Source organism: Synchiropus splendidus, chromosome 13 (assembly GCF_027744825.2).
Source record: "Synchiropus splendidus isolate RoL2022-P1 chromosome 13, RoL_Sspl_1.0, whole genome shotgun sequence".
NCBI classification, from domain to species: Eukaryota; Metazoa; Chordata; class Actinopteri; order Syngnathiformes; family Callionymidae; genus Synchiropus; species Synchiropus splendidus.
The window spans coordinates 9,337,114-9,362,157 of record NC_071346.1 but is presented as its reverse complement, the minus strand read 5'-3'; the positions used below and the strand labels follow the sequence as shown (position 1 = coordinate 9,362,157).

Here is a 25,044-nt window from a genome sequence, read left to right as displayed (position 1 = left end):
CGCTGGACTTCAGCTGAAAACGTCCTCTTCTCTTTCAGTTTTGCGGTTTAGTGGAAGGCATGCTGGAGAAACTTGAACTAGACGATGAAGGTGAGTGTCAGACTGTTAACGTTTTAAAGTTGTTATGCTCTCTTTTGCTGTTCTGTTGCTAGTATCAAACTAAATGGTCAACTTTTAGTCCATTCTTATATGTTAAGGCTTGCCCATTTCCTTCTGAAGTCTCCATCGGTAAGGTGGTCACTTGGCTGTTATTTCATTTCTGAGTCTAAGAGGGTTGTATAGATGCCAAACGTCTCTCTTATTGATGATTTCTCCAATGGCAACACTGGATTGTGAAGACTAAATATTATAGGATGGAAGAATTTAACTACTGTCACAATATTGGCTTGATCCGTGTTTGTTTGCAGGGCAGGAAGGAAAATATCACCTGTTGTCATTCATATACTTACTGATGACATGGGAAAAAAAGTTTTTCTCTGGCATGTGAATTATTCTCTTCTGTGTTTGACTGCTGAGTGAGGTCATGACTCTGGTGCCCATTTAAACTGCTTCATTGCTGCAAAGGTTTTTCCATCCTTCCAAACATAATTACCCAGAAGAGGGATCAGCAAAAGAAAGAAGTGGATGGATCCATAATGGTTGTTTGTCCTCCATGTTTCCCATCTCCTCCTCTAAACTCCCTGTGAGTTCTCTCGCCTAATTGTCTCCTGCTGCTTCTTTCAGCTGCTGAACCTGAGAGTGATATTTACATGCGCTTTATGAAATCCCATAAGTGCTATGATATCGTCCCCACGAGCTCTAAGCTTGTTGTGTTCGACACTGCACTCCAAGTAAGTGATAATTGATTCATGTGTTCACAAGTTGTTATGAGGACCAGCTCATCTTATCTTAAAGCTTGAGAAAGGTAGTTAATATTTAATGTTGCACATTCCCATACTCTTTTGTTTCCCTTGGAGCGGTTTCTGTGAGATTTTATTTGAACCTCATGAAGCCGTTAACCAGTAACCTCGAGAAGCTCTGTCCCCTTTGATGTGTCGATCTTCAACCACCAAGACAACAGTAGAGAACTCAAGCCTGATTTAGATGTGACTACATGAGTGGCTACTCTCTTGCTCCCAGCTATGTTTTAATAAGTTTATTTTGCACGCGATACCAATCTAAATGTTTCCATTCTGGCCGCCAGTTGTGAAGGTCAACAACTCAGTGGCGGAACAGTTCATTGGATAAACAAAAGAAACGTGAAATTTGATTTTTAAATTACCTCAAACAATTTCTGTATCTGCAATATATTTAGGAAAAAACATTTTACATTTTTGTTCCACATGAGGAACTACCTACCAGACAGAAGTGGATTCTAAATGGAAATTAATTTGTGTGGAAAGAACTTGAATTGTTTATATTTTTTATGTTCAAAATCCAGCCACCGAGTTTAATATTCAGCCGTTCACTGACAGGTCAAGAAGGCTTTCTTCGCCCTGGTCGCCAACGGCGTACGTGCAGCACCATTGTGGGACACAGAGAAGCAGTGCTTTGTGGGTAAGTGCCTGTTTGTTTTTTTCTGTCAACATGCAGAAAGTTTTTGTTTCAGATGGGGTTTTATGATTCCTTAATCTGAAGATCAATGCATGATTCTCGCACAATTACTGATGAGCTTTTAATGTTCAGTTTTAAATGAGTCATCTTTTTGGAATAAAATGGTGCTTTCTTTCTTCTAATATGGAACCCAAATCACTCGATGCCATTCATGTAGAGCCTTTCTGAGTTTATTAATATTCTTCAATTCAGTGTCTCTCTATTGACAAGTCCAATTTAGAAGAAATGTTTCTTTCCCAATGAAGCATTTCTTAGATAAATAAAGTGCATCCTTGATATTTATATGAAAAAGGCCATTATTGCCATCTAAGATTGTTATGTGAGGTGTTCAGGAGTGAACACATAGTAATAACATCACTGCAGATGCCACCGAAATTAATATTGCAGTAGCCTGCAGACTGCGAGGCAATAACATTCCTCTGATGCAGACAGCTTCACAGTCCGAGGGAAAACAATGTTTGATTAAGTGGTGAGGATGGAAATGAGGTGATCCACTGATGGAAGAGGCTAAGATGCCTGCGGTGGTTTTAGCGGCGGACTTGTCCTTGTTTACTTGGGAGCTGCCGCTCGTCAGGGACCAATAATTTTGAAGCTGTATCATACATTCTGCACTTGAAGTCCAAACTCTTATCACTGGGTAGATGTTGACCCTGGGGGCTATTGCAAACAGCTTTTGTTTTTGTGGAAAAAAAGTCATTAAAGAGAGAGAACTAAAGAGGAAAAGCATCTTTTTGTTTTCGCCAACTTGGCTAGATTGTTGTGCAACTTTTGTTGTTCGAGTTATTTTTATGAATATCCTTAGCTATTTCATGACATAAATTGGTGACTCCACCTTGTTGACCATGTGACTCCACCTTCATGTGTTCATATAGGAATCGGCCACATTAGGAAGCACACCAGGAAACAAATGTTTCATTTCATCAGACTTAAGTTTAGTGGGGGTCAATTTAACCTTTTAGAAACTACAGGTGCAGAAGATACACAGAGTGTAACATCACATATGAAAGTATGAATGGGACCAAGAATATGGCCTCAATTACAAAACGGTATGAGGAAGAAGACTGAAAAACGTCCACATCAGACAGCATCTTAGAGCGAGTTGGACTGATCAGATTGATGTCCTGATTATTATTTTTGTCCCACACATAACTCTAGTTAAAGATGTTTGAGAGCGGTGATGAAAAGAGCAAAGAACACCGCCAAACTTCATGGTTCCTGGATCCAAGTCAGAGCCATTATGAAGAAGTGGAAGCGTCTTAATAAGTTTCCTCTGTCTGCTATAAAGCAAGTTCAGCTGTGATGAATAATAAATAAAGAGTGGTGATAAGAGAAATGAGCAACTTACCGACGTGTCGATCAAACCTGGTGCTACTCACACAAACTCCTGCAGGCAAATTGTTTTGTCCAACATTTTTAACGGTCGCTTTCCTCACAGGGATGCTGACAATCACAGACTTCATCATCATACTGCACAGATACTATAAGTCACCGATGGTAGGTCCACTAGAAAGGTAATGTTGACATGTTTACTCGTTGTCCTATTTAGAATTGCCAATTTTTATCTATGTATCTGTTTCATGTGTGTTTCAGGTGCAAATTTACGAGTTAGAGGAGCATAAGCTTGAAACGTGGAGGGGTCAGCTTTGTGTTCATTATTTCGGTTTTCAGAATAATTTGCTCAGTTCAGGTGACTTAAACGGTTTTATCTTTTCTTGCAGAGGTTTACCTTCAAGCAACATTCAAACCTCTTGTTAATATTTCCCCCGAAGCAAGGTAAACGTCTCTCGCCTCCAGAGGGCGCCGAAACTCTTCCTGCTGCTTATGTTCCATTCAAAGTAGTTCAATGATGTAGCATGTACTTCGTGTTTGTATTATGATTTTAAATATTTGCATAAGTCGCCCCAATACATTTCTCTTAAAAGTCTCATTCTCCTCCGCATGGCTTCACTCCGTCCTCGTGTGTTTAAGTCCTTCATGTTCTACTCTAACAGATCTCATTGTTCTGTGTTGCAGTCTGTTTGATGCCGTTTACACCCTCATCAAAAACAAAATTCACCGTCTGCCTGTTATCGACCCCGTCACTGGGAATGCACTTTATATTCTCACACACAAGAGGATCCTCAAATTCCTCCAGCTATTTGTGAGTCCTCCGTCATGACTCTGTCTCCATCGTGTTGTCACTCTGCTACCCTCTAGTGGTTATCGAGGAACCTACGCTCAGCGCTAAAAACTGCAGCTTTGTGTTCTCCAGATGTGCGAAATGCCAAAGCCAGCTTTCATGAAGCAAACCCTGGGCGAGTTGGGCATCGGCACGTACCACGACATCGCATTCATCCACCCCAACACGCCCATCATCAAAGCTCTCAATATCTTCGTGGAGAGGAGAGTTTCTGCCCTGCCGGTGGTGGACGAGTCAGGTGCGATAGTGAATTATTTATCCCTCAGCCCTCCTTCAGACAGCAACATTTTGACCTCGTGTTTTCTCTGTACTCTTGCAGGCAAAGTCGTGGACATCTACTCCAAGTTCGATGTGATTGTAAGTGAAATCATCTGTGGCGTAATTTCAATGACTTTTTGCTTCTTGCTTTAATGGTGGTGTTGTGCGGTGCAGAATTTGGCTGCTGAGAAAACGTACAACAACCTGGACATCACGGTGACGCAGGCCCTGAAGCACCGCTCGCAGTACTTTGAAGGAGTCATGAAGTGCCATAAGATGGAAACCATGGAGACCATTGTGGACAGGATCGTCAAAGCTGAAGTGGGTCTGCAGGACCTTCGCACGTGAATCATGAACATGGTCCAGATGTTAACACGACTGTGTCCGCTCAGGTGCATCGGCTCGTGGTGGTGGACGAGCGCTCCAGCATCGAAGGCATCGTGTCTCTGTCCGACATCCTCCAGGCTCTGGTGCTCAGCCCCGCAGGTATAGATGCTCAACACTGCTGACCCAAACTCCTCCCTGCCCCCCCCCGGAACCCCACCTCCTCTCCCACCCCGCCCTCTAACCTTGCCCCAGGTAGGAAGTGGCGCTCCCTGATGGTTGCTGGCTGCATTACAGCTGCATTTGTTGTGCGGCATCATGGTGTGGAATTTGCTGAAGACAAATCTGCTTAATAACCTCACCCACTAGGAAAAATTGATATTATATTATTATTAGTAAATTACCTGAGCTGACAGGAGCAGTCAAAGTGGCCACCCTTTGTATTTATATGGTCCTCAAACCATCATCATGGTCCTTTTCATTTGAGTAATTTCCATCTCACATTGATCTTATTTTTCCTGTTTTCTTCTCATTAGTTTTTAGTTGGTTTTTTTTGTCATCCCCACCCAAATAAGCTGTTTTATTCATTCCGTTTTGTTTTTTTTTGGCTTGACGGACCCCTCACAAAGGCCTTTATCGCTGTATTAAAATATCCAAGATGAAGAAATGGTGTAGACATTCAGGAGCAGAACAAGGTTTTGAGGAAGCTATTCTTTTAATAAGATACTGAAACTGTCTGTTACGTGACCCAAAAGTGACATTCCATCTAGTAAAAGTGAAACTTCATTTTTATTTCCGTTGGAAAGTCAAAGCTGATGCTTGTTCTGCATTTGAGCTGCGGTGCATGTCTTCAGTGCTGTGTACCTTCCTTGCACTGTGGTCCAGAACTCACCCTAAAAGTGAATTTCTTTTCCTCAGCTGAGCTTCTAATACAATAATTTGGAGCTTTGGCCTGGAGTTCCATGTTTGTGTTGTGTAATTCCTAAGCAAATCGCCGGCGACCGCTTCTCCAGAAAACAGCGATTTATTCTGAGTCCTCTTCCGAGCAGAAATCCCCCACAGAGACGGGAACGTCTGCACAAACAACATGATGAAATCTTGCTGGAAAGTTTAAGATCCATCTTTAAGTAAATATTTCCAACTGGTTTGTTGCTTTTTTTTTTTGTGTCTACTGCTTGCGTCAACAGAAACTCAGACGGTCGATGTCTGACCCTGAGAAAGTCATGGTGTAGCTATCTCAATGTGCTGATTAGATTAGTCTCTACATTTGCTTGTTTGTGTCCCTGTTTATATGGACGTGATGACTGTTGACGCCTGCTGCAGTCACTCGTCCTTGGATCAGCTGCTAACCGCTTCTACCAGAAACCTATACTTCCGACCAAGTTATGGTTTTGTATATTAGGATCATTCAAATGAACTAGTTTTCCTTTCTGAGTTTTTTTCCCAGTGACTCCCAGGGGCCCATTTTGGGTCCAATTGTTCATGTGCATATTATCCTAGGGAGATGCTTCTATGATCACGTCACCTGAACATTGGGCATCTAATATGTCTGGGTTTTTTCTTCCATAAATAAGTCCTTAAATAAGTTCTTGATCTATGATCATGCCACCTGAACATTGGGATAATAGCTTTTTATGTCTGGGTTTTTTCTATAAATATGTCCTTAAATAAGTTCTTAAAAGGAAAGGTTTTTTTTCTCTGCATGTTTGACTCTCTTGCTGCATCGTGTCGACTCATTTTGTAGTTAATCCATGTAAAATCATCACAGGAGGCTTTCAGTTCTAGTCAATACAACGGCGTTGTGTAAATATATCATGTAAATTCAGGATTCAGAATTTTTTGTGACACTAAAGGCGTATTTTTACTACAATTCAATGCAATTGTAACTATAATTATTTGAGTTTTTGGCCGAGAAAGCGGTTATTTCCTCGATAATGGGTTGACATCGGTTTAAATTTCAGTGACTTCAGGGGACACTGCTGTAGATTAAGCTGCTTGTTATTGGTCTGAAAAGAAGAAGTCTTTCCCCCCCCACAGAGCCCTGTGTTGACCGTTTTTTTGCCCTGCTGTTTTCTGTCCTCAGATGTCTGTAAGGAGGAGAACCCAACCGGGTGAGCAGGAGGAAAGGATGAAGCCGTGAGGCTGAGCAGAACTGGACTGACCGGACTGGAGGCGTCTGACACTGATGCACTAAACCAAAGAGCGACACGGCCGAGTGGACTCCTGCACTGATGCTTGTTTTGGATTGAACTGATCTGCTGTAAACACATCCAGCTCCCATATTTCACTGCTGTCGCACAGGACGCTCTGGAAACTTTCTCACTCTTTCATTTCATCATCACTCGAGTTCATATGTTTATTCTCACGTCGTTTATTATGCACCAACAACAGCAAAGAGGGGCTGCTTTAATATTTAACTATTCCTGCGGACATGTTTGGCGCTGCATTCAAAGTCACACTAAACTCTGTTATCGCAGTTCACATGGAAAACACAATGGCATGTTCACTGACTCCTTTTATTTAGCGTTAAAAATAAGTGAATCACATTTTTTTTTGTCAAATCTTTTGAATGCAGCATCAAACCATTAGTGACAAATTATTAAAATCCTAAAAAAGATTTTAGCATCAATTAAAATAAAAATATTTTAAATAATAAAGTATTTAAAAACAATTTTGTAATGTTTAATTCAGTTTAAATATATAGCGTCAACATCTGCTTTTATTTTCATAAAAGATTATTTAGTAGAAAATATTTTGTGAGCGACTCTGGCTTCTTGTTTGCCCTGGCTTAACAAGTTTTTTTTTTAATCAGTATTTGTTTTTCCTCCGCGTAAATTAGTGCAATTTGAAATCAGTTATGTATATTACGAGTGAAAGAGCTGCACATTTAAGTGATATAGATTTTTTTTTTCCTCGTTTGGTTCTTTGTTGTGGAATTTCAGGTGGTGTGCACATCCACTGTTTTTTACGTTGGGCTGAAACGTCGCAACAACAGATGGCTTTCTGGCGGTTTTACGGAACTGGCGCACTGCTGTAACTCCACAGGACTCATCTCCCATCGTTGACTGTAAATATCATTTTCATTGTCACAGATAAGCTTTATTTTTACGAACGTTTCGACTGCAGTTTTATCGTTTCTTATCTTGTAAATATATTTGGCGACATGTCCGGCTCAGCTTCTCTCCGATCAAAAGTGCACTGTTCGTCGAGCATGAAAAATGTCACTCGGGCAGAATGAATGTGGATGGTTTCTGTTTTTACTGGAGACGTAAGAATAAACAGACACTGAATGTAATGAACGCTCACAAGAATGTTCTTTCTTTTTTGTTTGTTTTTATTGGTGTCAACAAAAAATGTTTGGATTCAATGATGATGTCATATTTTGGAGTGTGGATCTTGTGGTTCTTCACCAAAGAGTCTCTGCTGAAGATAAGTTGATGTTCAAATACTAACTTCTTTACCGCTTGTTACAAAAGAAAATCATTTAACTTTTTGCTATTTTTTTCTTCTAGATTAAAGACACTTTCACAACCTTCAAATAAGGGGCCATGATCCTCAACAGGAAACCAATGTGACAGATTTTCACCTGTAAGTTTTTGTCTCAGGTGTTGACTCTCAAGACATGAATTGATGTCATTTGATGCCTAAATGGTGAGCAATGAGCTCGATGGAACAGCAGGTGGCAGTAGCAACAAAAGGTTTCAATATGGCTGCCATACCAGGTAGAAGACATTATGTCCTGGAGGAGCCTTGGTCACGCTTTGGATTAGGGAACGTTTATTACTTATTCATAAGTGTATTCACAGCATATTAGCCAGTAAATAACCAGTATAGGTTTTCATTAGAGTCTAGTTACGACTGAGTAGAGTTTTACCCTGGTACTGTCTAAATGTTGCTCTAAACAACACTAGAATTACCAGGTATTAACTGTAAATAGACAGTTTATTAGCAGTGAATATGTGTTCCCCAGTTCAAAGTGTTACCAGGGTTTAATTCCAAGAGCAGTGGAACTCTGAGGAAGCATCAGTTGCACACTACAGCATGTGTCAAACTCAAGGTCAGGGGGCAGAATACAGTCCACAAAGTTTATTTTCATGGCCTGCAGGAGCTTCAAAAGTAAATCATAGACTCCAATTTATTTCTGTGTTGAATTTAAGAGCAAACTAGTTTCTTGTCTTAAGAGGTGACCAGCATTCTCTCTGTTACTGGTCATTTTATCCCAGTTTAAATTCATTATTCTGTCTGAGGCAAATCTGTGCTGTAGAACAGATATCAAGAAAATAAAATAATGTAGGAATATGTCCCTTTTAGTGAAAATTGAAGTGATGTAAATGGAGTAATTGGAGCCAAATCTGATAAGCTGTCAGTACACATTATCTCAATAATACAGGACAGACGGTAGCGATGATGTTGCCTACATTTTCCATGCAAAGTGCTGCCAAAAAGTGATGGGCACACGACAGCTGCCGGTGTCTCATCCTCTATTTTTAAGCATGATGTGATGAGTCAGATCAGAGGAGGAGAACTGGGGGAGTTTGATCCACACGAGGGCGCTGTTGCGCACACCCCAACCACCCTGTCATTAAGGATGACCTCTAGCTAGATCCAAGTTTCCTGGTTTCCATGTTTCCCTCTCACTTCTCTTTGACATAATCACAGGAAACTCCTGGAGACGGAAGTTTTGAGGTTTTTGTAAATGAGACGCGGATCTGACGGACTTCCAAATGAGCACTGCAACTGGACCAGACTGATTCCAGACAATCTCCGCTTTGATCTCCCAATTTCCCCAGTGATCCCAAGTGCTGGGAAAGCCTCCTCCACACCTTGTAGCCCTAAAGCAGAAGAGGCAGGAGGGCACGAGCCGCCGCGTCTCCCTGCCTGTCTCTCTCCACACACACGAGCTGGACTCTCTTTTGAAAGTCTTGATTTAAAATTCCTCTTCAGAGAGCGTCATGCATTTTATATGCATGGTTGAGGGGAGGGATTGCGAGGGTCCAAACGAACCTCCCGCACGCTGCCGGCCTCCTCGGGGATATAACCATACCAGCGCTCACACCCTTTCCCGCTCCGCTCCCTTCATTTTCCTGCTCCCACTCAATTCTTTCAACATTAGTTTTACTACATCACGCCTTTCTCAAATTCTACCAAGCAGCTAGAGAGCTGCGGCCTTTGAAGACAAGTGTGATCAGAACAGAGGCAGGGGGGTGTTAAAAAAAAAACCTGGCCGCGGGGCATTTGGGTTTTTGCACTCGTGTTTAGCAGCTTATGGAGCCGAGAGGAGCAGGCTTGACAAGTGCAGTGTTTGGGGACAGCTTTGATGTCGGCTGGGGTGCGGCTGCTGCTCAACTTCTCTGTGTGGCACAACTGTAGACACAAGGATCACCCGCAACAGTATGATGGGACGAAATGAGTCTCACATGAAACGCAACACAAATATCTAAATGCTCTTTAAAATGTCATTCTACTTTTTTTGTGAAGAGGTGTCCGCTTATCTCATCTGCTCAGGCCTAGAGGCAGGGGACACCCTGGACAGGAGTTCATCACATGTACCACTGAGGTACCCAGCCTTCTCCATGGACTTTTTCGTTCCATTTTTACTATCTGTCCCAGCTCAGAGAGTAACGTTGCAAAAATGGCCACTGCCACCGTTACATTTTTAGAGAACTTTGACAGAATAGGACCGTTTGTATTTTTGGTGTTCTGGATCCAGAAAGTCTCCAAGGGATTCACTCCTAACAAAGGGACCTTAGAAGGCACATTTGTGTTGTACCCACGAACCAACAAAAGCAGCCGGCTCCTTGCTCTTAAAAGTGCTCATCTATGAGCCACGAGACGCCTCCGCATCCACTCACTCCAACTGGGATGAAGACACAACAACAGCTTGTACGATCTGGTTTATTAACAATAAATGAGGAGCTAGCTTATCAAGGATATAGCGGTAAACACCAGACACAATTTTTATTTTTGTAAGTGCTACAAATTTGCGATTATGGACAGAAATGGTACACCAACAATAGTGCCCACATTCAGAAATCAAAGTATAAAAAATACAGTATGTTAGGATAAGTGTTCCAAATCTTAACATTTGTTATTCTCAACCGTAATATTTAGGAGCAGTTTCAGCCAGGTCAACATTCTCCATGGACATCTGTGACTGGTCGGCAAAGCAAACCTGTATCTGTAGCTTCTGCTGCCATTATTTTGCTTTTCAGTTTTCAATCCACTCTTCCTCACCATTTGTTATGTTGGGTTTATGTTTAGCGCGTTGCTTGGTAGTCGCTCCACCAAGATGCTAGTTATTTATGAACAGTGGAACCACAAGATTACTTTTTATTTACAGCAATGTTCCACAGTTGTGCAACGTGTACAGGAAATGTATTAGGAAAGCAGATAGTGGAAGGATATTTCTGTCTAAAAAAAAAACAAAACGGTGCGCCTCTTGTTTCATCATGCTAGTTGTGGCGCCACAATTCACCACACGTACATGTAAGTGCAGTTCAAATTGAATGAATATGATTCTTCGTCCGCCTTTTCTGAATATTTCCCGCCGCAGTCTGGGCATTTCCATCTCGACACGAGACAGCCATGGGAACGGGATCTTTCATAGAGCTTTATTGACCAATTGCGTGTCGCTTTGCAACTAGGTACCCCTCCATTTCCCCTTCCTGTATCGAGGTGGTCATTCGCACAGGGATTGTATCGGTTAATATGCACAATCTATCCTCGCGTTTCGCCCTAGCCTGGTTATAAACTGGATATTGAAACCCTGAATGTCAGCTTGATATTGAATCCGGGATTCAGGGCGTAACTGTGTTGCGAAACCTTTCCTAGGTCGAGCCTAGTCTTCCCTTTTTTGAGAACCAATCTCTCCATTGCATCCTGGGTCCTCACAAGCTATGTATCCTAAGAAGATGCCATAGCAGGCTTCTCTCCTTGTGGAAGGGTAACCGTTCCATCCTGAGACCCTTGAGAGGCGCGACAAGCTCCATAGGAAACGCTGTGACCAGCTTCTCTGACTAGTCAACAAGCTGGAGTTTAGACTTTTTGAACGTCAACTAATGTCGCCTCAAAGGTGCCACTTGAAAACATCCCAGCGATCCCATACTGTACCAACTTTGCTTTTGTCGCAAATATGGCGGTTTTTGTGAGGTTTAAAGTGAGTAAGTAAGTTCGGACATCCAACAATTGGGGTGCAATTTCCTGGTATCTTAAAATCGGCAACCAACCGTGCGCAATAAAACAGATACATTATGGGTTGAGATGGAACACGGACAGGAAACAAATGGAGAATGTTGATCCGTTCTGTCCCCTATAGAGATATCGTAAACGTTTTACAGCACTGTGTTATTATTGGTGCACAAAGACGACTGAGCTAATCTATCACTGAGGCGGAGACCAACTCCGCTCAGGCGTGGCTGTCTAGGTAACTTTGGTTTCCAGCTCTCTACAACTATACTGTGATTCTGGCAGTTTCGAAGCTGTTGGTTAAAGTGAAATTAACAGTGTAGCAGCCTTAAGCCATAATTCGTACAACAACTCATTGCTGTTAAGATAGCAGCCACGATTAGATAGCTACAGTGTGATTCCACAGAGAAGACGTGGTCTTCTACGCTAGTCTGGTCACAAACTGGGTGAGTTCATGCAGAAAAGACTTTTCTGTACAACAAAAATGATGAAGCCGGTTTTCCCAAAGGTTGCTGCAACACAAGACGGACATCGATAAAAGAATGCAGAGCAGGGACACTTGACCCAAATGCTCCGGGTGACGCGGTGATCACAGTCCTTCTCCGTGTCATCGCTGCAAGGATGGAGTGTGATTTCTCATGAACAGAAAAAAAAAAAATCACAGAACTTTTACGTACAAATCTGCCGTTGCTTTGGGTTCCCACTCATTTACACCTGCATCACTCTTTCACAACACGTCTCAAACATTCCTTGCTTCTTTCCCTGGTCAACTGGGGAAAAGGTTGTATTACAATTCATACATTTTGTCTCTGGGACGTTTACCATCCTGTAAACTTCGCACAGCAGCGTCAATCCGGTCGTGACCATTAGCTTATTGTTTTGGTGTTGAGTCGTGCTGAAGTTAGGAGCATGCTAGCTAACTCTTCATGAAAGGGACTTCGGTTGGGAACTTGGTGGCTTTGTGACACCTTGTGATCCGGACTCATGAGGACATTTTGGTGAGTTCCCTTCGCTAAAGGCAAATGTTTGGCTAACATGGTAGCACATGACGCTAGTGGCCTCAGATGGATTTTGTTCAACTTTCTTCATGGTTGGCTTCATCGGACTGAGATTTAGTTTTAATTTAAATGCACTTTTTAAAAAAAGAACAGGGAGTGACTGCAGGTGTAAATGGGGTCCAATGGACAAAGATTTTCTTTGGACCATCAGGGTCAGTGTTTTCATCAGAGCGTCTTCTTTCTTGTCAAACATTCCTGCTGCCAACCGTTTCACTCTCTCACAACTAGAATCGTTTAATGCATTGCCTTCGTCCACAAAATAAATCTCCTCGGTGCCAGTCGAAGACTTTCATCGCCCCCCTGGGAGGGCGTAAGAGCGCTGCACTGTACGTTGAAAGTCTGGGAGCTGAGACACTCTGTCCCGTCTCCATTAAGCATTCTCAGCAGCTGTTCTGTGGCGGAAGTCCTTTGAAGGACAGCAGCAGGGAGGGGAGGGGGGTAACATGAGTCCTCGGTTCAAACAGGGTTCTTTTGCCTCACTACCGGGGCGGGCGGGGGGGCACTTTCTTTCCCGTAAGTTCCTCATCTTTGTCCATATCGAATCCTAAATAGAGTTCCAGCTCGAGCTTCAGCTTACCAACACATGCAACTTCTACTCTAACACTCAGCGTTCATGCTTTCACCGTCACATAGAAAAGAACAAAAACTTCAGCGTCCGCTCTCCTCGGTTGCACTGACTCCGTCCGCACACTTCCTCAAACGTTCCTTTTGCTCTACACGGGTACAGCTCGTTTTGATCTCTGCTTGTTTTGACACGAATGGGCGAGTGAGAAGGGGCTTCTGAAGGATTTGAAGGGTGTGAATGTAGTCTCAGTGGGGTCAGAAGCCTCTTAGAAGGATGGAAAAAAAGGAGAGCCGACGGGGTTGCAGGAGTGATTCACTTCTGTGCGAGATACGCTCCGATCGTGAGGCTCGCTGCTCCCAGCGCAGCCAGACCAAAAACAGTCTTGATGGAAGGCCAAGAGCAATTGAAGACCGAGTCCCTCTGTCTGTCGTAGAGTTCCACGAAGGTGTCCTGAGGGAGACAAGAACAGGACAGTTCAGTTGGCCGCCACCAAACTCACACGGAGAACAACTTCTCAACACATACTCCGTGAATTACCTCAAACATCGCAGTCTTACCATGTGTGAAAATGTTTTTGTTTTAAGTAACCTGGCTATTTAACTCTGCGAGTGCACCTATCAAAGATGGAGGCAACACTGACTTGCGATCTGAATGCTACGGCTGAGCTGGACTAGTCATGTCTTTCAATGAAGACTAAGTCGTGAGGATGTGAGAGAGCTGCCTTTGTCATCTGGTCACTGTAGTGAAAAACAAAGAGGCTCTGCTAGCATCGCCACACTCGGCTTTTCCACTCGCCCTATTATGACGTGAATGTTTTGTTCCTGTTTGTCTATCACCAAAGTTGTATATTTGTTTTCTTAATAAATAAATAATAATGTGAGGAATTTAGACCTCAAGTTATTTGCCATGAGTAGCTCAGTTTAGAAAGTGTAATCCAGTTTGTTTAACTAGCTTTTATTTGTTTCCTTAGTTGTTCCCGAACCAGGACAAACGTACTCCCTCAGGGTCCATAGTGAATGAAGGCCTTCTTTGCTGCCTTAAATAAGTATAACTTTTGTTGTAAATATTGTTTGACGCAAAGTACCATCAGCTTATCGTTAGATAAACACCAACATTGCTCATGAGCTTCCGTGTTTTTGTTTTTAGAAAGAAGTGTGGCAGACACTGTGAAAGAACGAAACCACCAACGTGTGAAAGTGAAACCTGTGAGTATTAAAACCACAATGTTAAATATGTTTTATAATTTGGGTGAGTGATCTCCAGCAACACAAATCCCCTCAGCCAACACCAGCTATGAGTGGAAATGGGGTGTTACAGCACCCGCCTCACACTCCTAAAAAGCGTCACACACCCGACAGCACACAGACACTTTTCGGCCCAGTGTTTCTGTCTTTGTGGAGCCCACTGGAGAAACATACACGCAGCGTACATTCCAGCCTCTCTGGGTTGATGCCGTTTCTGCTTCCCTCAGGGGTTTTTAAAAATGTCTGCTTCTAATTTGATTTCCATGGAGGGTCTAAAGCAAGGAGGAAAACCCCACAGACAGCTGCGGATGGAAGACTCTCACTGCTGAACGATATCAGACCGAAGCAGGCGACGTTTTTTTCGGGCGGTTGAAGGTGCGATATGTCAGCAGCTTTTGTTAGTGACAAAAGCGCATTAGTCTTGAGCTGCCCACCCAACCACTTGGAGCTTGTTGTTTAAATTTGATCCATTTGTGAACAAGAACTTCAACTTTGTCTGTTCTCAAGGGAATCGGCGACAACCATAATCCGATTAATCTGAATTCCCCGTCAGTAATGATGTTGCGTCTCGATCCCACAGCAACACAACGCCGTTTGACATTGATCAAGTCAAAGCGAAACTGGGTCGTTCGCATTTGCAGCTTCCATTTATCAAACTTAAGCAGGAGTCCTTTCCAGCAATCTATTCTGGTCCGGAGGGAAGACAAATACATTTCCTCTTTCCTTTCTCCTCCCATCCGTTCCATTCCGAAGGCATTCCTGAGGCTGGGGGCCGAGACACAAAGGAGGAGAGATCAGCAGATTCTTCCTGGTTCACGTCCCTCCAGGGTGGAAATTAGCCGATCATCTCATCGCAAGCAAAATCTCTCATTACGCTGATACGTTGGTTATTCTTTACTGAGTTGCTCATGACACAATAACCACCTTTTTCAAGGTTACTGCGTATAAAAGGTTCGAATAATAAATATTTCTCATGACCTGGAACTACCACCGTAGTTTGGTTTTGGGGCTGATATAACACGTTTCCAATACGTAGGTTTATGGTTCCAGCTCTATGGTCTTGCTCAAGGAAACGACAGCACAAACGGGTCTTGAGCTGGGCTCAAACCCGCACCCTCTCAGGGGACCTTTAAACTGTGGCCTTATCCCAGTGGGTCCAAGTCTGTTTCATCAGTGGCAGCGCTGCTTCACACCTCTTCTTTTTTTCCAGTATTCACTCTGGCCAGGTGGGGGCGGTACAGGCAGACATGACAGTTTGAGAGCAACAAATTCTAGAACAAAGAAGACACCGTCTCAGCAGTCACTCTGGCAGCTGGCGAACCCAAGCGATTCTGTTGACATCTTGCTTTTTTGACGCGAACATTTGACCTGAGACCGAGTCCGTATTTTGAAAGCCCCTTCAGGTATTTGAAAACCGAACTTTAAGATAAAAAAAAAATTCCGACCAGCCAACGATCAACATTCTTGACTTGCAACTTGCGACGTGAAAGTCTCCCGTGAAACCATGCGATTTTGAAATAACCACTAAAACTAAAAACAAGACATGAGAAAGCCAGAGTGGAACGCGTGAGACTCTCAGCTGTTTACTTCGAGTTATCACCTAGTGTTGAAAAACAACAAGTGCGGTCGAACAGCGAGTGTGTGCGAGTGGAAAAGTCAGGACGCCTGTCCTCCATATGGCCCAGACAGCCTGCACAGATTATCATCTATTTAAATCCGAAACAAAGGCGAACCAATTACATTAAGAGATTGGTTCGAGGAGTGATTGATGTAAAAAAAAAAAAAAAAAAGAATCCCACAAGGACACGGCGAGTGCTAATTCTGGGTCGACACAGGGGAGAGCTGGAGAGTGGAGACAGAGGAGGGGAGGGGGGGGGTGTCAGGTGGATATCATGCGACTGAGAAATGTTGCACTTCGGCTCCTGGAACTTCTTCACCTCTACAGCCGCCGTCAGCCACGTGAGCTGCGAGAAAACAAAACTTGAATAGTTCTCCTTCTGACTTGAGAAATGAATGGGGAAGCCACAGGAAGGGTTATTTCGGTGTATTTTTTCAGTCCCATTGTGAAATCGGAAGCGGATACATATCCTGCTTCAACTGAAGAAATCCCCTTCTCTTGTTGGGGCAATGCTACACCAGAATTAGCCTTAAATCACTGCCAGGTACTCTGCCGCAACCTTCCGCATGATAGAGATGTCAACACAGGGTTGACACCTCTATCATGGTAAGGCCTTTACGCAGCCTCAGAAGCGCTGTATCCATTGTCCTCTGCCAATCCAAGGTTGGTTCGTGGAAGCATCAGCCAATAAAAGAGGAGTCCCTCTCTACACAGATCCAGCTCTTCTAGGGGAATACAGTGTTCCAACGATAACTGGGGGTCCTCCCAGTTGGGTAAACCCAGAGGACCACACCATGGAGATGCGTCATGCAGGGCGTCTTGGAAACTACATTTAAGAAGAACGCCCAAAACACACTCCTTTTGCCTCCCATTTTCCACAGAAACTTTGCTGAATGTGATACATACTCGGCAATTCACGCCTAGTAAACTAGCAAACCCCAGCATTGCTCTGTAGTCGGTGCACTATGGGCATCTAAAGGCAACGATAGCTCAACTTTTTGGGAGTAGCAGGTTGACTAGTGCTTGTCCTTTATATGTGTTGTGTTGCATTAGTAACCCCCCCAAAACACCCCACCCACCCATCGTGAACCTCTTTCATGCAAGACCAGGCCCGAACCCAAGCAAAAATGTCCAAATTACCAACTTTATTCTGGAAAAAAAATCATATGCCAAAGACAAACTATGTTTAATATTCTCCTTGACGGACTCCTCTGTGGCCTGAAGCTAACATCTGTCACGGACAGCAGGTGAACATCTGGCAAATTAACTTGCAAGCTCGCGTCACTGTTCTATTCTTTTTGGATCAACGCTTTTTAAAAGGTCACAGCAGCCAAGGGTGTGATGGGAAAATTCCTCGCCAGGTTTACACACACACACACACACACACACACACACACACACAGCCTGCACATAATGAAACTCGCGGAAGTCTTCGGCGGCAGCCCGGGTGTCATGGTTTCCCAGGAAGGAGGCTGGACGCGTCATTTGCTTTTCCCAGCAGCAGCAACTTTTCCCTTGACCACGGATTTGTTTTCCACCCAAGCTCATGCTGTCCAAAGTGTTATCGGTGAACAATTCCTGTGGATTGGGAGAGGCTTGCTGACACATCTCAGTATCTGCTGTGGGCAGATCTGGGTGAGGGGCTGCCATCCATGCTCTGGCCTCTCTGCACCGCCAGCGCCCCCCTTGCTGTTGTTTGTTTCGAAAACCCTCGCATACAGTAGCACTGCAAACGCGGCAGCTGGATTCTTTGATGTGTTTAAATGAGGTCCCCCCCCCCACTTCGGAGCCAAAGGGGAGGAAAGATGCGAGCGAAGGCATAAGTGTCCTGGCTAATTGTTCTGTTTTGATCAGAGGATGACTTTACACCAGGATCACACTTCCCTTTACAGTACGCACAGTAGACCTCAGCAGTGCAGCAGCACATTTACACCGATCTGCCGTATAACTATGACCAGGTTTCATCAGAATCATAACATCATTTGAGTCGATAACAATGATGAAATACTCATCTTGGAAAATGCCAAGTACAGAACTGTTTTGTACCATAAATACGTGCAAGTTATTCCCTATTGGGAAATATATATTCACTAACTCCCATAAATTTTCTTTTTCAGTTCCTGTTTCATATTTATTTTGTATTTCCACATTTATTTCGAGTCAATGTTGAATCTATAAATGGTGTAAAAAGTACTTTCATTCATACTAACAAATGTTTATTTACGTATGTTTCTTCATTTTTTGAGGCTTTACTTTCATGATCATTTATTATTTGCTTGTTCCCACATTTATTTCTTATATAATTTTCCTACTTGTATATTAAACAAGCAAATTCATTTCCTCCTTGTGACACTTCTAATAGATAGCATTAGCAACATTCCTTGTTCTTGGGGATTTTGGCGGTTTTGGTATCGACGATACCAAATATTTTTTGTTGCAGTAGGCGTGTGCTAACTCTGGCAACATTGTTCCTTGAATAGATCTGCGGTTACTGACTCTAACTCTTTCAAGAACAATAACTTTTCCCCTGGACATTTTGTTAACAATGTTGTTATCTAGTTTCTGGTGTCACACAGCAGGACATCAGCGTGCCGACCTGCAGCAAGGTCACGCTCTTCTCTGTCTCCTCCGAATCATCGATCGACCTGCCAGGCAAAAAAAAAAGATGACGGAGGAGTTTGTTTCGATTCTCATTACCCCGTGTATCGTGCTGCTTCAGCACTTCAGCTGTGACAATAGTGCAATTGTTGGAAACAACAAGCTCCACGTCACACCGTGGAAATCTGAAAAGCTGAAAATACGCCAAGTCAGCACGTCAACTTTAAGTGGAATAGAGAAGCTTTTACTGGTTCTTTCCATTCAGCTTCCTTCGAGAATAAATGAGCTGTTATTTTCCACCTTCGGCTTTTCCGACTGTGAAATGGAAAGAGGTCTTAAAGATGAATAATCTGGGCCCGGTTCTTTCCGACAGACATGAGTTGCTCTGTAAAAAGTGGCATCTTTTCAGTCTCCCACACTAGTTTCACTCATCTGGGCTCATGAACATTAGATCTGAAGAGTGACCTTTTGATCCACTTCATATGACCTAAAATCATGAAGCGTTACATCAGCAGCGTAATATTCATGTTTGGAAACAAAAGCAGTCAAACCAGAACCTGCAAAAAAAAAAAAACTCGCTCGGCTGTATGGGAGGAACAGTTTTGACGTTGGTGCTGCCCTAAAGGCTCATAAATATTCAAATTGGTGTCAGCGGCATCGGCAGCATTTGTGTGTTTACAAAACAGCGCAGAGAATCGTGGGAGCGAGTCGGCTCCTGTGGAAACATGATCGCCAGTACATCACCCACTCGCCTCCAGACGCGCTTGCTTTTATATTGTCCCCGTAATTCACCGTCTGAGCTGACAGATGCACGCAGAAGAGACTTGACTTTAATTCCATTAAGGAGGTGAAGAGGAGAACCACCTGGAGTTCGACCATAAAATTTAGTGGCGGGTGGATTTGGAGGGTGGAATTAAAGGCTTAATCTAGTCACCGGGCTCGGCTCGATAGTTGTGATCTTAAAGGTGCCACGCTGCCGGTGAATTTTCTGGAACATTCGACAGGGTGACCTTCAGAGGAGCCAGAGAGGACAGTCTCTTTGCCACTCACCCGCCCACTCCTACTATGCCACAGAGTATCATTTACAGTGGCACACAAGACAAAGACGCTTCAAAGACTTTTAACGGAAACACAATCCTCTCAGATCACACGTTGTCTGGGAATTCTAAAATTCAGCCGTGCAACAACAACTTCTTAAATCTTCAATGTAACATTATGCATCCACCTATAGCTACGTTGTGGGGGCAGCAGTCTGGGTTAAGAGGCCCAGAAACCCCCCCGGGGGGGGGGGCATTGCTTGGACAGACCGTGTCCTTCTTCAAGTCCCAGCATCCAAAAGATGGTCATTTTGGCATATGAAATAGCTTTCATCTTTGGGCTCTGTCTTTACCAGGACAACCATCATGAGCAAGATCCAAAATGGCTGACCTCTTCCGCTGTTGCTACACAAGGCTATAATTTACAAAAAAGACGTTTCATGTTGAGTAAGTTGAACCTGGTTACTGGTCAGTGTGACTCATGGAGGATTTGGTGGGAGTTATCTCGACCAAATGAGACTCCATGACTCATTTCTTGTCGCGGCCGACTTGACAGAGATAGCGATCAATGAATCCACACAGGTCAACAAACAACAATTCGTCTGAGGAAAGCACCATTCTCTGAGCCGGAAAACCAGGTGGGTGAAATCATCCTACTGGTTCACTGGGAAAAAAAAGTCAGTAGAAGTCCAGAGCTGTGACTCACAGCTAAGTTAAGACCGAGTCTACTTCAATAGCTTCATTGTGTGGCCAGTGAATGTGCTGTGCCACAGTGGAGGAGGAAGTTTCAGAGCCGGACGTGACTTTGCTTGGCTATAAATATCCAGCTCCGTCCTTGCTCATGACTCTGGGCATCCCAATCTAATAAAACAGTTCTCATCTCCGGCACTTGTTTAAAGAACATCGTTGACGTCAAGAGCAAGAGTGAGAGTGGAAAAGAGCTGTGGAGTCAACGTGCGCACTCACTGAGGTCTGTGCTGGGAGATGGCAGTAAAACCTGGCCTGTGTGGCCTCACCGCTAAAAACACTCCAACAACTGAGGGGATTCTCCAAACCCACGCTGACGTGTCTGTGGATGGAATAATCCCATTTAAGTGCTGCCTTCACTAATGTGTCTTCTGTCTACGGAATATTTGCTGTTGCTGAGTCCGAGCCAGCAGGAGTTGTAAACAGAAACAAGATGCAGTGACAGTGGTGCAGTTCACACCTAAAAGCCAGGGGGGTCAAAACCAAACCGTGGTATGTAGATTTTAATCCCAAAAATCGCTACCTCGGCGAGGAACTGGATGGGATCGGGCGGAACCGAAGGAAGTAGCAAAGACTTAACTCTTGGCCTGTTTTGTCAATTGGATAAGACGTTACAAATCCAATAAATGATGACCTTCCTGACCGTAAAAATTCAAGGACATTTGAGTTCCAATAGGTGGAATGACCTCCCCATTGATCAAGTGGAAGACAATTGAGAACGGAGACGTTGTGTTTGGGTTTGCATCCCTACGATGAGCATCGATCCCAGCTTCAAAGCTGAGCCCAGGAAACCGTTTTTACAATGCAGCTTCCTTTTCAAGTTAATAATTAGACACGCAGGCAAAACTCTGTTTACTGTGACTGACACATGACTTAGTTGGGCAAAACAATAAAGCGTGAGAGGCGGCGTGGCGCTTCCCTGGTTGGTTAAGATAGCAACTGAGAGAGTCCGTGGGAACATGCAGTTCTCAGGTGGCTGGAAGCAGCTCGGGTGACAAACAGAGAGCCCAAAGAGGGGGGGTGCATTTCCTGCTACAGGGTGGCACGCTGCCGAAGGCCTTAAAAGTCACTTCCTCTGACCTCTGCAGACCCCTAGACCACACAAAAACATCTCTAGTGGAGCCGAAAATAAGCCCACGGATCTGAGCCAAAGATCTTTAGAGGGATCGGTATCAGTTGCGAGGCCACACGCTCACGTGTAGAGCCCTGCATTGTTGTTGGGTGAGGTAATACCATGTTCTGGTCATGAGCTCATCTGTAGCTCACATACGCGTCTTTGTCAGGAATCCCGTCAGGCCGCCGTATCAATCCGCGCAAGGCCGACAATCATGGAAAACTATTTGAAAAGTCAACCAGTGTTCAGTGAGTGTGAGGCCACTTCCTTAGCCAGATGCTGTGGGATGACATCACTGTCTGAATTTGTACTAAGGCTCCTCTGTGGTAGCGCCAAGTAAGGTGAAATCACAGCCTGTAACTGGAGAGAGCAGCGATCCAACAGTTACTCATTCTGGGGGAGGGGGGTTCAGCAGGGGTTGGACAGCAACTAAGTCATTTTCCGACATACCTTAGCTCCCAAGGAAAAAAGTGTTAGTTCATAGAAACAGACAGTGGATTCACGACTATGGATCTTGCTCCCAAGTGAGGGGATGATGGAGGGTAGGACGATGCTCTTGGTTCGCCATGGAAAGAACCAGAGAGTAGAGACAAGCATCTGGAATTAGTATTCACCCCAGGTTGTGTGAACTGGTGAGAAGCTTCCTCATCCAGACCAGGGGCTCAGAAACAAGAGGCTTCAGGGGGGCGAAGACCGCAACCCGACAGGGATGAGCGCGAGGCAATAGATGGAAACATACTTTTTTTTTTTTTCCAGTTGAAGTTGGTGAGTGGCAGGAAAGTGGGATTATTCCTCCCATTTGAAAATTCGTGAATCTGAAGCAAGACTCTGAAACCGGCGACTAATTGTGAGGCCAACCGCCACTCTGCGTCTCCATGTCAATGAGCGAGCTTCACGTTCCGGAGCGGACTGGTTTCCTCAGCTGGCGGAAAACAATAACGTGTTTGAGGCGCGGCGTTCCCGCAGGAACACCTTTGAAGCGTGCCGGAGAGCAACCGTCTCGCTCTGAAAACCTTCCGCAAAGTCACCGTGCAGACGCTTCTCGCCGACCGCCGGCGCATCACAGGAAACCATTGGGGACAACTTAAAACCAGCTGTCCCACAAGGATGAAATCTGAAGGTCCTTTACGGGTCAGGGACTGCGAGTAAATAAAACATTCGACACAAATGAGCCTCAGCCATGCCCAAAAAAACTTTCCCTTCATTTATTTCTAGTTGGCTGCTTGGCCTGTGGAAAACTCCGACACCCCCACGGCTGCTAATGTACCACCCACGTCGGCTAACTGGATTCTTAAATGTAAGGCATTGTTTACCGTCGCTTATCCAGTTTTTTTTTTTCCGCGCTGCTCTTAAACATATGCAGAAATGTACCAGAGAATTCCTCATTCGATGAGAACGTGCTTGAACCCTGTGAGAAAACTTTGCCTCCCCCGCTCGTCCCCCTTTCAGGCTTGGTATCGCCAAGGAAAAGTTCAGTGACCTCTCTCAAGCAGCCAGCTGATTTTCAGCCGAGCCGGGGGAGAGGAATGAGAGGAATGCATTGATGTGTGGAGACAAACAACTGCAGTGTGCGCCGGCGAGAGGCCTAAATCCAGGAGGAGCGCAGATGCTTCCTGCAGCCAGCCAGCAGCGAATGACAAAACGTGTTGTCTGAATAAGTCGAGGCAAAGTGCGCAGCTTCTGAGTCACCATGTCGTCACATGATGGAACCGTGGGCTGGAGTGAAGGGCTGCAGTGGGACGCTTGTGTGTGACTTGAATCGAAACAACCAAAACTGGAGCACATTTTATTGACTTATTGACAGCTGTGGTCACACAAGACAGATGTCAATAGCCTGTGAGGTCATGTGAGGTAGAACATCAGGTCACAGACATGTTCAGTTTCAGTTTGGGGGGAATCATCATTAGCTGAAAGTGCTAACAGTGCGAAAGGCTCCGAGGAGGAATCAAGAGAATTCAAGTTTTTTTCACCCAAAACTGTAAAGCAGTGCGGGAAACCCTCCCTGTAGCTGGGACAGCAGCCTTCACTCGAGAGAGAGTCCTGCTGCTGCTCCCAACAATGTCACTGACCTTTATGATGCGCTGGTCCAGGCTGTTGCATCCGTGACCTTCACTCAGCATGGAGCATGGTACTAGCTACCTAGCTAACTAGTACCACAGACTCATAGAACATTCGGAGCATCCGATGCTAAATGCCTCAAATATTAGAGACGCCTCTTGTAGTGGACCTCTTCATTCCAGCTCCGACCCAGATTCCCATTAATATGGACACCAAAAAAATGTATGGAAAATAAATCTTGGATGGAAACTGAGGTCAGAGGTGTGGTCTTCCTCCTCAGGTTTGCAACGAGTCCTTTCGCCACACTCGGCTGCAGATAGTCACTTGTCTTCCGGCAAAAATCTTGAATTTGAGCCATATTTTCTACGCTTTTTAGTGACAAAATTTGGCTCATAATTCAAGTCAAAGTCTCAGCAGAAAAATCTCATCCAGGTCGCAGGGTTGCCGCCAGGAGCTTTTGAAACTATGGTGGAACGGAATGCAGCCATTGACGAGTCGATGGAGAAAACAGCAGATGGGGAAGTTTTGACCTTTACTGAACTGGTGACAATAAAAGGCCAGTTCTCTCTCCATATGTCCAGCTGGAATGTGCCACTTCAGTCATTTTTGGGTTAAAAACATGCGGAAAAAACAAACAAAATTATCTCTGTCTCGATGGCGCGTTACGTGTTATCCACTGGCTTTGATGTTTCCAAAGATTTCATCTTTAAAAAGACCATTTTTCTGAAGGTGTGGCGGTGTAAACAGTCACATACATGTAGAGCGTCAACGTCTTGAGGGATCTTCACTGCATGTATGGCTGGTTGAATCTTTGTTGTTGCTTTCCATAATTACGAAAAAGCCATTTCATGAGCCTCTTAAAGGCCCAACAGACTTATGTTACGTGTTTATTTCAGTCTCTCAGGTGATGCTTAAGAACTGGTGGCTGAGACTGGAGCAGAGCGTCAATGGTTTGGCTTCGCTGTGACACAGCTTTCACTTGTTTTTGACACATGTGAATCACCTCACTTGTTTATGTCTTCACTGCAGAAAAACATCTGACTTGGAATTGATCGACCCAGTCGGTACATCCGAGTCAGACCCTGCCAATCGATAACATCACGTGTTTCCTCCTGATCCCATCTACTGGACTTTGTTGACAGCATCTGTGGGAAATGTGACCAGCATGTGCAGACGGCTCACTTTCCAGTCAGCTGTTGAATCAGCTGAGCATCAGATGATGGTTGAGTCAGATGACTTCAAGTTTGGTCAATAAAGTTCACTTCAGTGAGCTAATCTGCTCCCAAACCATGAGCCGGAGATGAATCCACATCACTCCTTCGACTGAGTCAGGAATTCGAGCCGGGTGTTTTTCCGTGAACAAACCAGCTGATCTTCATTGACGAAGATCGGCTTTGGACGTGGAAAACAACTTGAACTCTTTCCGTTGTTTGCTGGTAAACAAAGTCAGCCAGACCTTGTCGAGT

The 25,044-nt window shown here is 44.3% G+C and overlaps 2 protein-coding genes across 3 annotated transcripts in view; one reads left to right on the top strand and one right to left on the bottom strand.

Annotated features, from left to right (window-relative positions):
- Positions 1-10,782, top strand: part of LOC128769530 (5'-AMP-activated protein kinase subunit gamma-2-like) — a 23,146-nt gene extending 12,364 nt beyond the window's left edge. For both annotated transcript variants that reach the window (XM_053883316.1, XM_053883317.1), the window contains 12 exons: positions 39-90; positions 724-830; positions 1,455-1,536; positions 3,029-3,087; positions 3,184-3,229; positions 3,312-3,366; positions 3,607-3,733; positions 3,845-4,010; positions 4,092-4,129; positions 4,205-4,351; positions 4,423-4,516; positions 6,438-10,782. In XM_053883316.1, the coding sequence (XP_053739291.1) occupies positions 39-90; positions 724-830; positions 1,455-1,536; positions 3,029-3,087; positions 3,184-3,229; positions 3,312-3,366; positions 3,607-3,733; positions 3,845-4,010; positions 4,092-4,129; positions 4,205-4,351; positions 4,423-4,516; positions 6,438-6,469 (1,005 nt within the window). In that variant the 3' untranslated portion in view covers positions 6,470-10,782. The remainder of the gene's footprint in view (positions 1-38; positions 91-723; positions 831-1,454; positions 1,537-3,028; positions 3,088-3,183; positions 3,230-3,311; positions 3,367-3,606; positions 3,734-3,844; positions 4,011-4,091; positions 4,130-4,204; positions 4,352-4,422; positions 4,517-6,437) is intronic.
- The window catches only part of bcl2b (BCL2 apoptosis regulator b), a 27,106-nt gene continuing 12,297 nt past the window's right edge, over positions 10,236-25,044 (bottom strand). Inside the window, exon 2 of the mRNA XM_053883319.1 lies at positions 10,236-13,612. Coding sequence (XP_053739294.1) covers positions 13,475-13,612 — 138 coding nt within the window. The 3' untranslated portion in view covers positions 10,236-13,474. The remainder of the gene's footprint in view (positions 13,613-25,044) is intronic.